This window comes from Lathamus discolor, chromosome 5 (assembly GCF_037157495.1).
Source record: "Lathamus discolor isolate bLatDis1 chromosome 5, bLatDis1.hap1, whole genome shotgun sequence".
Lineage (NCBI taxonomy): Eukaryota > Metazoa > Chordata > Aves > Psittaciformes > Psittacidae > Lathamus > Lathamus discolor.
The window spans coordinates 80,326,027-80,337,965 of NC_088888.1; the positions used below are offsets into that span (position 1 = coordinate 80,326,027).

At 46.7% G+C, this 11,939-nt stretch overlaps 1 protein-coding gene across 2 annotated transcripts in view; it reads right to left on the reverse strand.

Moving 5' to 3' along the window:
• Window positions 1-5,490, reverse strand: part of KCNQ5 (potassium voltage-gated channel subfamily Q member 5) — a 277,823-nt gene extending 272,333 nt beyond the window's left edge. The window contains exon 1 of one of the 2 annotated variants that reach the window (XM_065681426.1): window positions 4,936-5,490. In XM_065681426.1, the coding sequence (XP_065537498.1) occupies window positions 4,936-5,291 (356 nt within the window). In that variant the 5' untranslated portion in view covers window positions 5,292-5,490. The remainder of the gene's footprint in view (window positions 1-4,935) is intronic. The other variant, XM_065681424.1, reaches the window with a different exon arrangement.
• Window positions 5,491-11,939: the final 6,449 nt, after the last annotated feature.

Consider the following 11,939-nt stretch of genomic DNA (forward strand, 5'->3'; position numbering starts at 1 on the left):
TTAAAGGAAAATAACAAGGGTAGAGAAGCCAAATTCTTCTTGCTAGTGCCAGATAATACATAAAGGGGGAATGACCATAAACTGCCACTTGGAAGGTTCAAGTTGGCTCTTCTGTTCTTCCCTCCCCATGCCAAACCCCCTTTTGTTAGCTGGGTGTTACAGACCTGCAGGCTACTCAGCAAGGTGGTTGGACCTCCATCCAGTGAAGTTTAAGGCCTGTCTAGAAAAAGCCTGGCTGATACAACTGGGAAGGGTGTGTCTTCCAGTTATATTGGACAACTTCTAAAGGTGCCTTCAAGCAACATTTAAGTGATTACTATGCACACATACAGAATCACAGACTGCCTTAGATGTGGCAAAATGCTGCCGATTTATACTGAGGTGCATCCAAGTATCCACCATCACTCACTGTCACTCCCTGAAAGAAAATGCATACTAAAGTTTAGTACCTAATGTGATCTGCTTTGCCACGTTATTTAGTCAACCCTGTTATTTGTTATTTGTAAGCATCATGCTGATATTTGTTTCTTAAAGCATGTAAAAAGGTACTGTTATCCTAACAATATCAGACCCTGATTCTGAAACAATGCTTGAAAAGCTGAAAGCCATAGATCTACCCACAGAGCACCTGGAGCTAGTTCATTAGATGGCTGAAGATGGATAAAATAAAGAGATAAAATAATTTCTCCTACTTTCTGACAACAGGAGAAAAGCAAGTACTTAGACTGTTGCACACTACTGGTTTTTAAATCACAGTGTGGAACCTCCCTAGTTATACAAATGGCACAGTATGATGCTGTTAGCTCCCATGCAAAGACGCTGCTGCTCAATAGCCATCTGATCATTAGTAAGCTATGTCCTTTCCGGCCAATCTGGAAAACTAAAATAGCTAGTTATATCTCTGATGGCATCATTAGATTTTTTTTTTTTCCCCTGAAATAATTTTTTCAGCCTTTTTCCATCAATAATGCAAAAGACAAGAAGAACATCACACAGGCTCTTACATTCATCTAGCACAGTATCTTATCTCTAGCAGCAGCAACAGAGGATGCCCATGGAAACCTATCAATACAGGTCACACAAAGTGATACAGCCCTCTTGCACACATCCAGCCCTCGTGCACACATCCAGCCCTCGTGCACACATCCAGCCCTGCAATTTGTGATTCAAAAGCACCCAGAACAAAAGGTGGTGGCTTTGTAAAGAGAAGACCATCCCCACAAAAAATGGTACAGATTTATGCATGGAATATATTACAAAGAAGCCAGTAAGAAACAGAAACTTTATTATTCCTGAAATAAATCCAACACGTTAAATTAGGAAACTTATGCAACTACTTATATCCAACCAGTATAAATGGTATCAAAGAGCAGTATTTTTTTCTGAACATCTCATGCCATGTCTTTTTCAGCGTGTCAATTAAGAGCAAAAATAATACAAAACCCTTATGGCAACTCAAGATGAAACCCAGAGTTAAATCTGCAACAAATCTGGTATTCTCCCTTGATCATTCTAAGGCAATGTCTATACATTTTTATCAAACCAAACAACCAAAAATAATCTAACTAAACAGCAACAATGGAAAGAAATCCTATGACATCCCAAGACAACCCTTTTGAAAAGTTACAATATCACAGCATTCAATGTAGGCACACGCGTGTTAAATATGCACATGCTCCATGTGTAGGTGATGTGGTGTGGCATAAATATTTTACTAGCGGGAGTTTAAGTTACTGACTCATGACTCACAAATGTTATGAATGTTCTTTTCTGATTTTATAAGCATTCATACTTTTGGTGTTCCTGAATGATTAAGAACAGAAGACTGAGGTATATTTTTTTCCAAAAACCTGCAGAAAGATCTTACATTTTTAACTAGGGCTTCCATGCAAAGAGCTACTGAGGTGCACAAAAAGGAGCCAAGAAATACATGATTTACAGCTCTACTCCCCAATACAACCATAGTGAAGTCAAAGGCCCGTGCTCAAGAGTAAATTCTTCCTCTAGCAGCAGAAGTTTGCAGAACAGCTGTGTTTTCCAGCATTTGGCAAGTTCATATTTACAAATAAACTAACCAATTGACTTCTCAACGTAGGTCACAACACTTGTTTCTCAGGTGGTTGCCTGGTTTTTCTCTTATTTGAAAGGGCAAAAAGAAAAAAAGAGTGAACTGTGCATAATTCTGAGCTTTAAAAGTGCTTTTTACTATGGAAATGAGGAATGAAAACATTACTGCAGGGATGGTTTCTTACTTGTAACTTAATGCTTAACTCCCCACCTCTTATTTCAAAACCAATCGACAAAACTCAATAAACTTCTAGATCAAAGGCTTTAAACATAAACTCTGAAACCACCCTTGCATTACTTCAACCCGAGTATCAGAGTCAGCTTCACTTCTGGAGACCAATGGTCTTCACAAAAAGTCTCACCCCAGATAGCCCAGTCCTGTCACCAAAATACTAGAGTGCTGTAACGGGCTCTGCTGCAGTCAAGAATAGCTCACCAGAGGTAGGAGCAGACATCTCATCTATGGACCTAGTAACGTCTTTGCAATTCTAAGCTACTTGTCTCAAGACTTTTTTTCTTAATGATTCTTTATTTATAAAAAACAGTTGAGGCTTTTGTGTTTTGTTTTCTTTTTAATTCTGTAACAGAACATTTTTTTTTACAAGATGCAATTGCATTTGATCAGGTGGCTGGAAAAAAACCTGAGCCTGAAGCACCAAAAATACTGAGTATCTGGTAGTCATTAAATCAGAGTTACATAAAAACATTAAGATAATTTATAGAATGGCAATGAGGATGGCTGTCAAATTGAAATCCAATGGAACTTTAAATGTACCTTCAACTCTGTAGCAGTGACAGATCCTTAAAGGTAATATTATTACTAGGTGTCTCTATATTACAGTAGTTTCAAGCTCTTTCACACAGATCTGCTCAGATGAAAGATATAATGTTGGCATTTGCAGCTGCCAGAATTGCCATTTGCAATTAAAAATTAAAACTGGCACTCTTTCTATGCAGGCAATTATCTAAACGCAGCTGGCAATCTTCCTTGTTTACAGCGCTGCTGTGTCATGACTTCACTCTGTTTGGAAATTTACTCTTTTTTGGAGGTTTAAACTTGTCAACCTTACTTCCCACTTGAACTTTGCTTGTTTTAATGATTTTCACCATAATCTCAAAGAGAAAGCTCCAAAACTACAATATACAGGTTCTGTGCAGCAACTTCAGACACTGCAGTAAGATAATTCCCAGTAAATACTTTGGTGATTCTCACAGCATTCATTTAAATCCATCTATGCCGCAGGATATCACCTGTAAGAACCCAAACAGCAAAATACACCAAATAAGCACCCACCAAGAAGAAAGTTCAAGCTGTAACAGTTGATTTTCTCAGTAAAACAGAAAATAGGCAATTTAAAGTGGACAAAGACCCTTTTCCTCAAAAAAATACAGTATTAAGTAAGTTTCTATCTATTGCCATTTTGATCTACTAAATGCATCTATCCACACAGTGTATAATCAGACTGCCATGTTTTTGGCAAAATATTTTTTCACTTATAAAAACTTCTACTAAAGTAGGATCTGGGGGTTCCCCTGCTGCTGGAGAAGCAGCACTCTTCACGCTACTGAACAGGGAGCAGTTGCCTTTTTACGGAAGCAGCTGTAATCGCTAGCTTGGTCCGTGCAACTATCGTGGAAATATAGTTACCTATAGCACATAAATTAAATGTACTGATCTATTTATGATACATTTTCTGTAGTCAGAGAAATGCCTTGTGTTATACGCCCAATACAGTAATGCCTGTCACCCTTCCTCTGTAATTTATCACAACGTTTCTATCTAGAGCTATGATCCATACAACAGCTCCTTGCCAGACTGTATTGCACGTATTGCTCGGCCACCCAAAAGGCTTTTGAGTCGGGCCTTTCCCTCGAATATTACCAAAACCCGTAAAAAGAGGGGCCTGCTAATGAACTAAGGCACACCACCGACCACAGCTATACTTTAAGCAGCCTTGGGTGCCCCTCACACAGCTCTCCCAGGCGCTTCTCTTTAACTAAAGCAGCCCAGGTTTGGCAGAGCGCTGACGGTACCGCTCCCCACATAGCGAACAGACGGGACGCTTATTTTAGCCATTGGCTCTTTCAGAGTGAGGGCGACGGGAGGATTCACTTGAGAAGAGAAAAAGCGAATGGAAATGACAGATGCCGGCGAGCCGGCTGGCTGTGCCCAGGCTGGGTACTGCGCCCTTCCCCGGGGGGCTGGCCGGGACACCAGCTCTGAGAGCCGCGGGTGGTCGCCCTGGCTCGCAGCACCCCGCGGCGAGGACACGCGTAGGAAGCAAAACACGCGGGAGGCAACGACGCGCCGCGCCACTCCAACTTCGCAACCGCGCAGGGCCCGGCGACCGCGGAGCAAACCGCACGCCGCGGAAACCCCCGGGGTACCCACCGCGCCCCGCCGCCACGGGGAGGGGCGCCGGGAGCGCCAGTACCCCTCGCCACGTCTAACCTCGGGGCCGGCTAGGGAGCGCCGCACAGCTGCCCGCGCAAGCCGGCGGCCTCAAGCGCCCGGGAGGGAAGCGAGCATGTGGTCCCCGCCGTACCCTCCTCCGGCGCTTTCTGCCGGGTGACCCCAGCCTCCCCCCCATCACCTCTCACCGCGGGCAGCGCGGAAGTTCCGCCGCCCGCGGAGCGCCGTGCCGCAGGTGGCAGCGGCTCCCCCGCCTCCTCTGATGCCTCCCGGGCACTTTTCGGCGCGACTTGTCCTCCCCGTGGACCAGCCGCCGGCAGCGGAGCGATGCCCGCGGAGTGGAGGAGGAAGAGGGAAGGTGCGCGCCTCGCGGTGCGGCTCTGGTCGGGGCAGGTGCGGCCAGCGGCCCCGGGGACGGACGGGACGGGAGGAGAGGGGAGCGGGTCGGTACTCACACGAAGGCGTGGTAGACGAAGGCCCAGCCGCGGGGCCGCTCCAGCACGTTGTACAGGTAGTTCTGCAGGCGGCGGTACTTGGCGTTCCGGCGGCAGCTCGGCCCGCTGCTGTAAGACAGCGGCTTCCCCAGTAGGCTCATGCGGGCGCCGTGCTTCCCGCGGCGGCCCTCCCGCAGCCCGGCGGGGGCGGCCGCGCCGCCGGTGCCCAGGAGCAGCAGGCCGTCGCCGCGGGCCGCCGCGCTCGCCAGCGCCCTGCCCCGGCCCGACTCCACATCCTTCATGCCCGCCGCCGCTTCGCTCTTCACCCAGAGCCCCGCGGAGCTGCCCTCCTCCCCGCCGCCGTGGTTGCGGGGCATGGCATCACCCCGGGAGCCGGGGCCGCAGCGGAGCAGGGAGCGGGCGGCGGCGGCCAGGCACTCCGCGGCGGCGGGCCGCAGGAGGCAGCGGGGGGCGAGGGTCTCCGGGCGGCGCCCGCGGGGCGAGGGGGCGCGGGCCACTTTGGGCGCCCGGCGCGGCGGGCCGGCCTGCGGCAGCTTCGCGGGGGCCCCGGCGAGGGAGCGGGCGCCCCCCCGGGCGCACTCTCCTCCCGGGCGGCGGCGCCCCGCCGCCGGCCCCCGCAGCGCCGCCCGGCGTGGTTCCGCGGCCCGGGACTGGGCGGAGGGAAGAGGGGGCAGCTCCGCGCAACGCTGGCGGAGACGCCGCGGGGGCGAGGAGGGCTGCGGGCCGCGGCTCGGTGGTGCCTCTCGCCTCCCTCGTCCCTCTGCCTCCCGCGTCCCTCGGCCCGCCTGGGCCGGGCAAGCTGTTGCTCTCTCTAAGCGGCCGAAAAAGTCAGCAAGAAAGGCGGGCAGGCGGGGGCAGGCGGGCTTCGCGCTGCCGGGCGCCTTCGCGTCCCGGGACGCAAGCGGCAAAGGCAGCGGCGGTGCCTGCGGCTGGGCGGCAAGCGGGCGGCGGGACCCGGTGCCCGTGGGCTACCCGTGCTCCCGGGAAATGTCCATTTAAGTCCGAGAAAGTAACAAAACTGCCGTAAGCCGCGGAGGAGGTGGCGCCGGGGAGGCTCTGCCGGCGGCGGGACCCCGCTTCGGGCGGGGAGCGTGGCCGTCCGGGCGGGGCAGCGCAGGCGAGCCGCTGGGTGTCCCCCGAGGGGGCGGCGCAGCCCGACGAGCTGCTCCGGCGCTTCCGCCGTGCACCCAGCCCCGAGCGATGGCGAGAGAGGGCTGTCTACCCTGTGGGCTGCCCGCTGGTCCCTGGCAGCTTTGGCTCTGTGCCGCCGGAGCGCAGCGGTGCCGCAGCTCGGTGCCGGAGCAACGCCGAGAAAACAAAGCTCCCCCTGCCGAGAGCGGGCCTTTAGCTCCCGCTGCATCAAGGTGAGCTTGCGGGGGAAAAAAAAGGCATCCACCACGCCGCGCCTCCCCGCCCGGAGCCGGCGGCACCCGTGCCCCTTCGGCCGCCTCTTATTGCCAGTGGCAATGCTTATGGCACCCCCGGACACTCCCACCACCTCCCCTCCTGAGCCCCGCGGCTGCCTGCTGCTGGTGCCGCTGCCCGGTGCTGGGGATGCCTCGGCAGCCGCGGCTGCCCGGGCGCTCCAGCACCGACTTCATGAGATACAGCTGCGTGTCACTGGTTCTGCGGCTGGAGCGCAGCGATGTGAAAATCTGACGCTAATTCGTGAATTGTTAATGAAAAGTAATAATGTGGACGCTAATGTTGCCCGAAAATCAATAGAGGCGTTCAGAACTGCAATTCAGTTTTCTTCGCACTGGCTAGTAAGAGGTCAGGCTCTCAAGCCTTTGGTAAACACACCATCTCTAACTTCCAGAAATGAAGTACGCGGTGAAATACATCTCACATTCTGGCTGTAAGCATTAATTTGTGCCTCTACTCATGGAAACATCAATAGTAGTAATTTATTTCTAAGGCGTCTCTAGGGCCATTCAATCAGTTGTTTTTAAACAAAGAGCTTAATCTTCTCCCTTTCTTCACTGAACTTCCTCCTCCGCTGCAGGCAGCTTCCAACAAGAATTTTCTAACATGGGAACTGCAGAGGCCACTCACGCTGGTGTTAAGGGATGGCAGAAACAGCACACATGTCAAAACAGATGTTAAGTAGTTGATACAAGTATCCACAGCAACCCCATTAATATTTAAGCTTTCCAGTGGCACATATCAACTCCTCTTTCTTTGAATTGTAAATTGAGTTAGTTAATCCTTCATTTACTACTTGTTTGCGTTTCCCTGGTTTGAAATGCAAGTGTTTATACTCTTCATTTTTCTCTTCCCGATGTACTCATTTACAGCATGTGTAGCATGCCTTTCACATCAGCTGGGCCACCAGATCCACGCTGAGATTTATACTCTACCGGCCTTAGTCACCTGGGTACAATATTTGAGGGTTGGTGTTCAAGTTCCAGAAAGCTGGAACCATGGTCTAGCCCTCTCAGTTGGGCCCCTATCCCACAAGAACTCATGCCCAAGCTTCATTTAGTTGCTACGGGTAGACAGTGGCACAGCTTGCAGCAACATGCATCCATCACTCTTGTTATGATCAAGGCTTTAAACTAGAGATTTGGACGCTGGACTGTGAAAATTACTGAACTCCTGTTCCTGGTGTACTTTTTGTGACCCACTAAGAAATATTGTTATAATTCTGTGCCCTCTAGTGGCGCTTAAAATCATCTATTAATTTAAATAATAGTAAGGAAAGCAACCTGTGAGCACATAAAGGATGGGCCAATATTGAAATGTAGCCACAGGTGCCAGGACAGTGAGAGGTAAACATACCGAATACTCTTGGTGATTAAATATTGTATTTTCACAGTGTGTGAACAAATGCATTTTTCCCATTTATTATCTTTTATTGTGAAAAGAGATTGATGATCATTAATCTAATCCCTACTTGTTAATATGTCAGATAACCAGGGCAGGATATGCTGAGTAGATCACTAGCATCCAGGCAGCTGCCTGCCATATACCAGGTAGAGGGGCTGTACCATGTAACAAAGCTAGTCCCCCTTAAAGTATTAATTGAAAATACAAGTCTACATTTATATGACAACAAACTCCCCTGATATTTTGGCTTCAGACTATATAATACCTACAGAGATGAGTCCTGTGAAATTCTAGCATGTCCCCATGGTCCAAGGTCAACTTAAGTTCAAGTATCAGTAAGAGGATCTACCTGATGAAATCTCCAAAGCAAGAGCATCCCAAGGAATCTTGACTTCTTGAGGCTGCAGGTGGGATGAGGAAAATGGCACACCAAAGTGCATCTGGGGAGTAGCTATTACTGTGCTTTATGGCAAATGCTAGCAACATACTCTTTCGAAATTGTAAATCATGTTTTTTAAGGTCGCATTGCTGTATTCCAAATGCATACATAAAATGTTATATATCCTGATTTGTGGAAGGGTCAGATGATACATACAATCCTTTCTCATCAGGAACACAATGTTACATATGTTTGGGTTTTTCAGTGTTTTCTTTCCAGTGTGTTACTTGTGATATGCTGTCTTAAATCACTGTTCCTGGGTTCTATTCTAATAAAATGGAGGAAAGAATTTCAACAGTAGCGATATTAATTTATTCCCTTATTTAGAATATGGTTTTATAACAGCATGTATACTTCTTTTCTAAGACATTTACTAATGCAGTTTTGGGGTTAGCCGCACTAGAAGTTAAAGCAGGACTTCACAAGGACTGAATTTGCAGATAAGTAATAGTAATATTGAAATGCACTGCTGTAATTGTGGTACAGGGTAGATAGTAGTGAAAGAAGAACCTTGTTACGGGGCAAAAAAGAAGGAAACAAAGAAGATCAGTTAGGCTGGAGGACACTGGCTGGAGTTCAGGATGTCCAGTTCACTGCCTTGCTCTGTACTGCAGGGCCAGACAGCAGCTGGAGCCCTGCCATGTCAAGCCCAAAGTACCTGAGCATGTAGCTGCTTCAGATCAGACAGATGCTTACTGAGAGGCAGAAGACCAGTTGAGTGCCTATATGCAGCTTTTAGTATTTACATGGGTTTTAAAAATCTTTCTTTGTGCCTCAATTCCATCTCCACCACAGGGGGTGGTAACAATTTGTTCACAGAGAGAGGGCTGTTAGCGTAAATTCATGGAACAGTGTGAGGTGCTGTAATACTGCAAAGGGGGAACAGTGCAAATCACGTGCATACACTGGCTGTTTTAAACAGAAATGCAGTCAGAGTGCAAGCCAGAGGCCCTTTGTAGCAATGCTTTGCAAAGGTCAGTTTACCATGGTATCATGTTTTGAGTTCATTTGAGTTGCTTGTTAATAACCTTTTTTTGTGTTACATAATACTTGTGAGGTATCATGTAAGCTCTAGTTGTGCATCTCTTTGTAAGATTTTTAGCTTTCTGCCTAATTACATGGAGGAGGGGACACACATAGCTATTCTTGGTGACAAGCATACGAGAGTCACGAATAAGTTTTCAAAGCACTTAGGTGTTAGGAACAATTAATTTGCTATGTGAACGTATTGTGTGGCCTGTAACACATGGTATGCATCCCCACGAAACCCCAAATGGAACATTGCTATTGCATAATAAATCATTAGCAAAATGTTAGATGAGGTGAATAGCATATTAGGATGCATATTACAAGCTGTCTAGTCAGTGTGTGTAACATGCTAGCAGCTGTAGCTGGGCTTTGATATTAATATTCCAAAATATTGGAATATTATATACATTACATCAGTATTCCAAGACGTCATAATATTTTACTGCAAGCTTTTTTCTCATAAATGAAAGAAGCAAGACTCTCAGTAGCATCAGGCATTCATGTACTGAGTGCAGCAGAAAGGACTACCCAACCTTCCCAAGCATTCTTCATGAGGTCTCTTAACCTTGAACTTGAGGAGCTACCTTCAAACGTAATTTAGTTTTGATGTCCCTTTTATGTGTTAATCTTGCTGTTAGACTGCTACAAGGTTGCTAACTCCGAGGAAGACCTGTCTTCACAAAAAGCTGTCCTGACACCACCCATTCATTCCAAGCAGACCATGGCTAGCACTGATAATCACTCTGAGTTACTACCATCACAGGCTAAAGTATAATCGGAGTACAAGACATGGATGCCTTCCTCGCACTACCTGTGCCTTCTTGTCCAGAGGTGTGATAGAAACAAACACTTCTGCCTGGTTATTACATCTGTAAAAACTAGGGCCAGATACAAAACTGTTTCTAACAGACCCTTCCTCTTCCAGGAGCTGTTTACTCCCACCCAGCTAGAGGACCAGTTTGGCCTCCTCTCCTTGCCTGGTCCAGGTCAACAGCAGAAATTCCTGGCCTTGCTTCTGTACTGTCTAGCTGTCCTAGCAAAATATTCATTCTGCATCCTGACATCTAGTATTTCCCCTCACTCATCAGATATCCATCCCTGATAAGAGAATTAATTGATTCCATTGATTCCTACTTAACTAAGTATCTAAACATCACTCTCTGTTAATAAGACACACCTCTCCATAATGTCATTGCCAGACCCCTACACTCTCAATCCTAAATGACTCTTCTGTTCACCTCTTCTACTTTCTCTTGCATTTTCTGTTGGTTTGGGGTTTTTTATTACAGTCTGTGGTGCTTTTCTTCCTTCCTTCCTAAGCCTTTTTCCTCCGTGATTCAACCATCTGAACTCCTGAGCAATGTCTGGTGAATAAACAAGACCGTATGTCTTGAGTGGTGCAAACGAACCCTCCCACAGGTGCAGAGCCTGCTCCATAGACCATTTCCTCTCTGTAATCTAGTAAAATCAAAACATTTGACCATTAAAAAAAAAAAAAGAAAAAAGAAAGAAATAAAATTAAAAAAGCTATGAGTCTGTACTGAGAACTGCAGAGCAGTTAACCATGGATGCGCTGGGAATACAAATGGAATAGAATATGAAATAATTTTTTTCAGATATAAAGGCTTAATATCTCAAAGTATTTGGATTTTCAAAATCGTATTCCCCAAAATACATTGATGTTTTGGAAAAAAAAATTACAATAAAAAATGTTAATATTTAATGCAATCTTTTGTAGCCAAACACAGTTTCTAAATAAGAAAAGGGAGCTTTGGGGACCTTGGGACATAGACTTCAAAATGTCTTATTTTCAAGGACTAAAGCACAATTTGGCTAGCTTGCAGGTCAGCAGTTCCTTCTAGCAGGCATGATAACAACCCACAGCAGGCCTGAAGAAACCAGCAAGGTCAGAATATGGCTGCTTAGGAAATCAGCAATAGGACATTCTTTTTTTGGGGTTTCTAGTGTGAGAAACAAGTAAGGACTTTTTTTTTTTGTTTGGGTTTGTTTCTTGTTTCTTTGGGTACGGAGGAAATATTCTGTGAAAGCTCAGCTTGATCCTTAGGGTTAACAAAATTCCTTTTAGACACAGCAATATATAGTCTTACTTTATGCATTACATCATCTAGAGGTGTACCTGAAAGAAGCTGATGACTGATATTCTGATGTATTTAATTATGATCTTTTCTTTTAGTCTATAGTGTCCTTTATTATCTACCAGACATGAAATTCTGGCCGTCTCTTCTTTCCCCTTCTCTGTTCATCTCTTCCACTTGTATAACTGCAACTCTGATTTTGAAAATTCCTATTCAACTGCGGACTAATCTTTGAAACACTGACATTTTTTGACATTGATATTTCAGAATCACCTTAAAGTTTTCTTCTGAAAACACCTAGCAGCACATTAGTCTTCACTTGAGCTAACTGGAACATAATTTGCATTTCTGCTGTTTGTTTCCACAGACTAACTTGTAGATACAGGAGATGTGCTCACCTTTGCTCTCTCTGTCCCAAATAAATGTAAAAAAATATATGCATAGCAGCATGGAGAGAGCCAACTGCTTCAGGTGGTCTTCCCTCAGGGTGCTTGTACTTTAGGAATGCTGAACACCTCTAGATGCTGCTCCTGGACAGCAGGGACATGCTGAGGCTCTGACCATTGACCAGTAGGACAAGCTGGCAGCATCACAAGGGACACAAGAGGAGG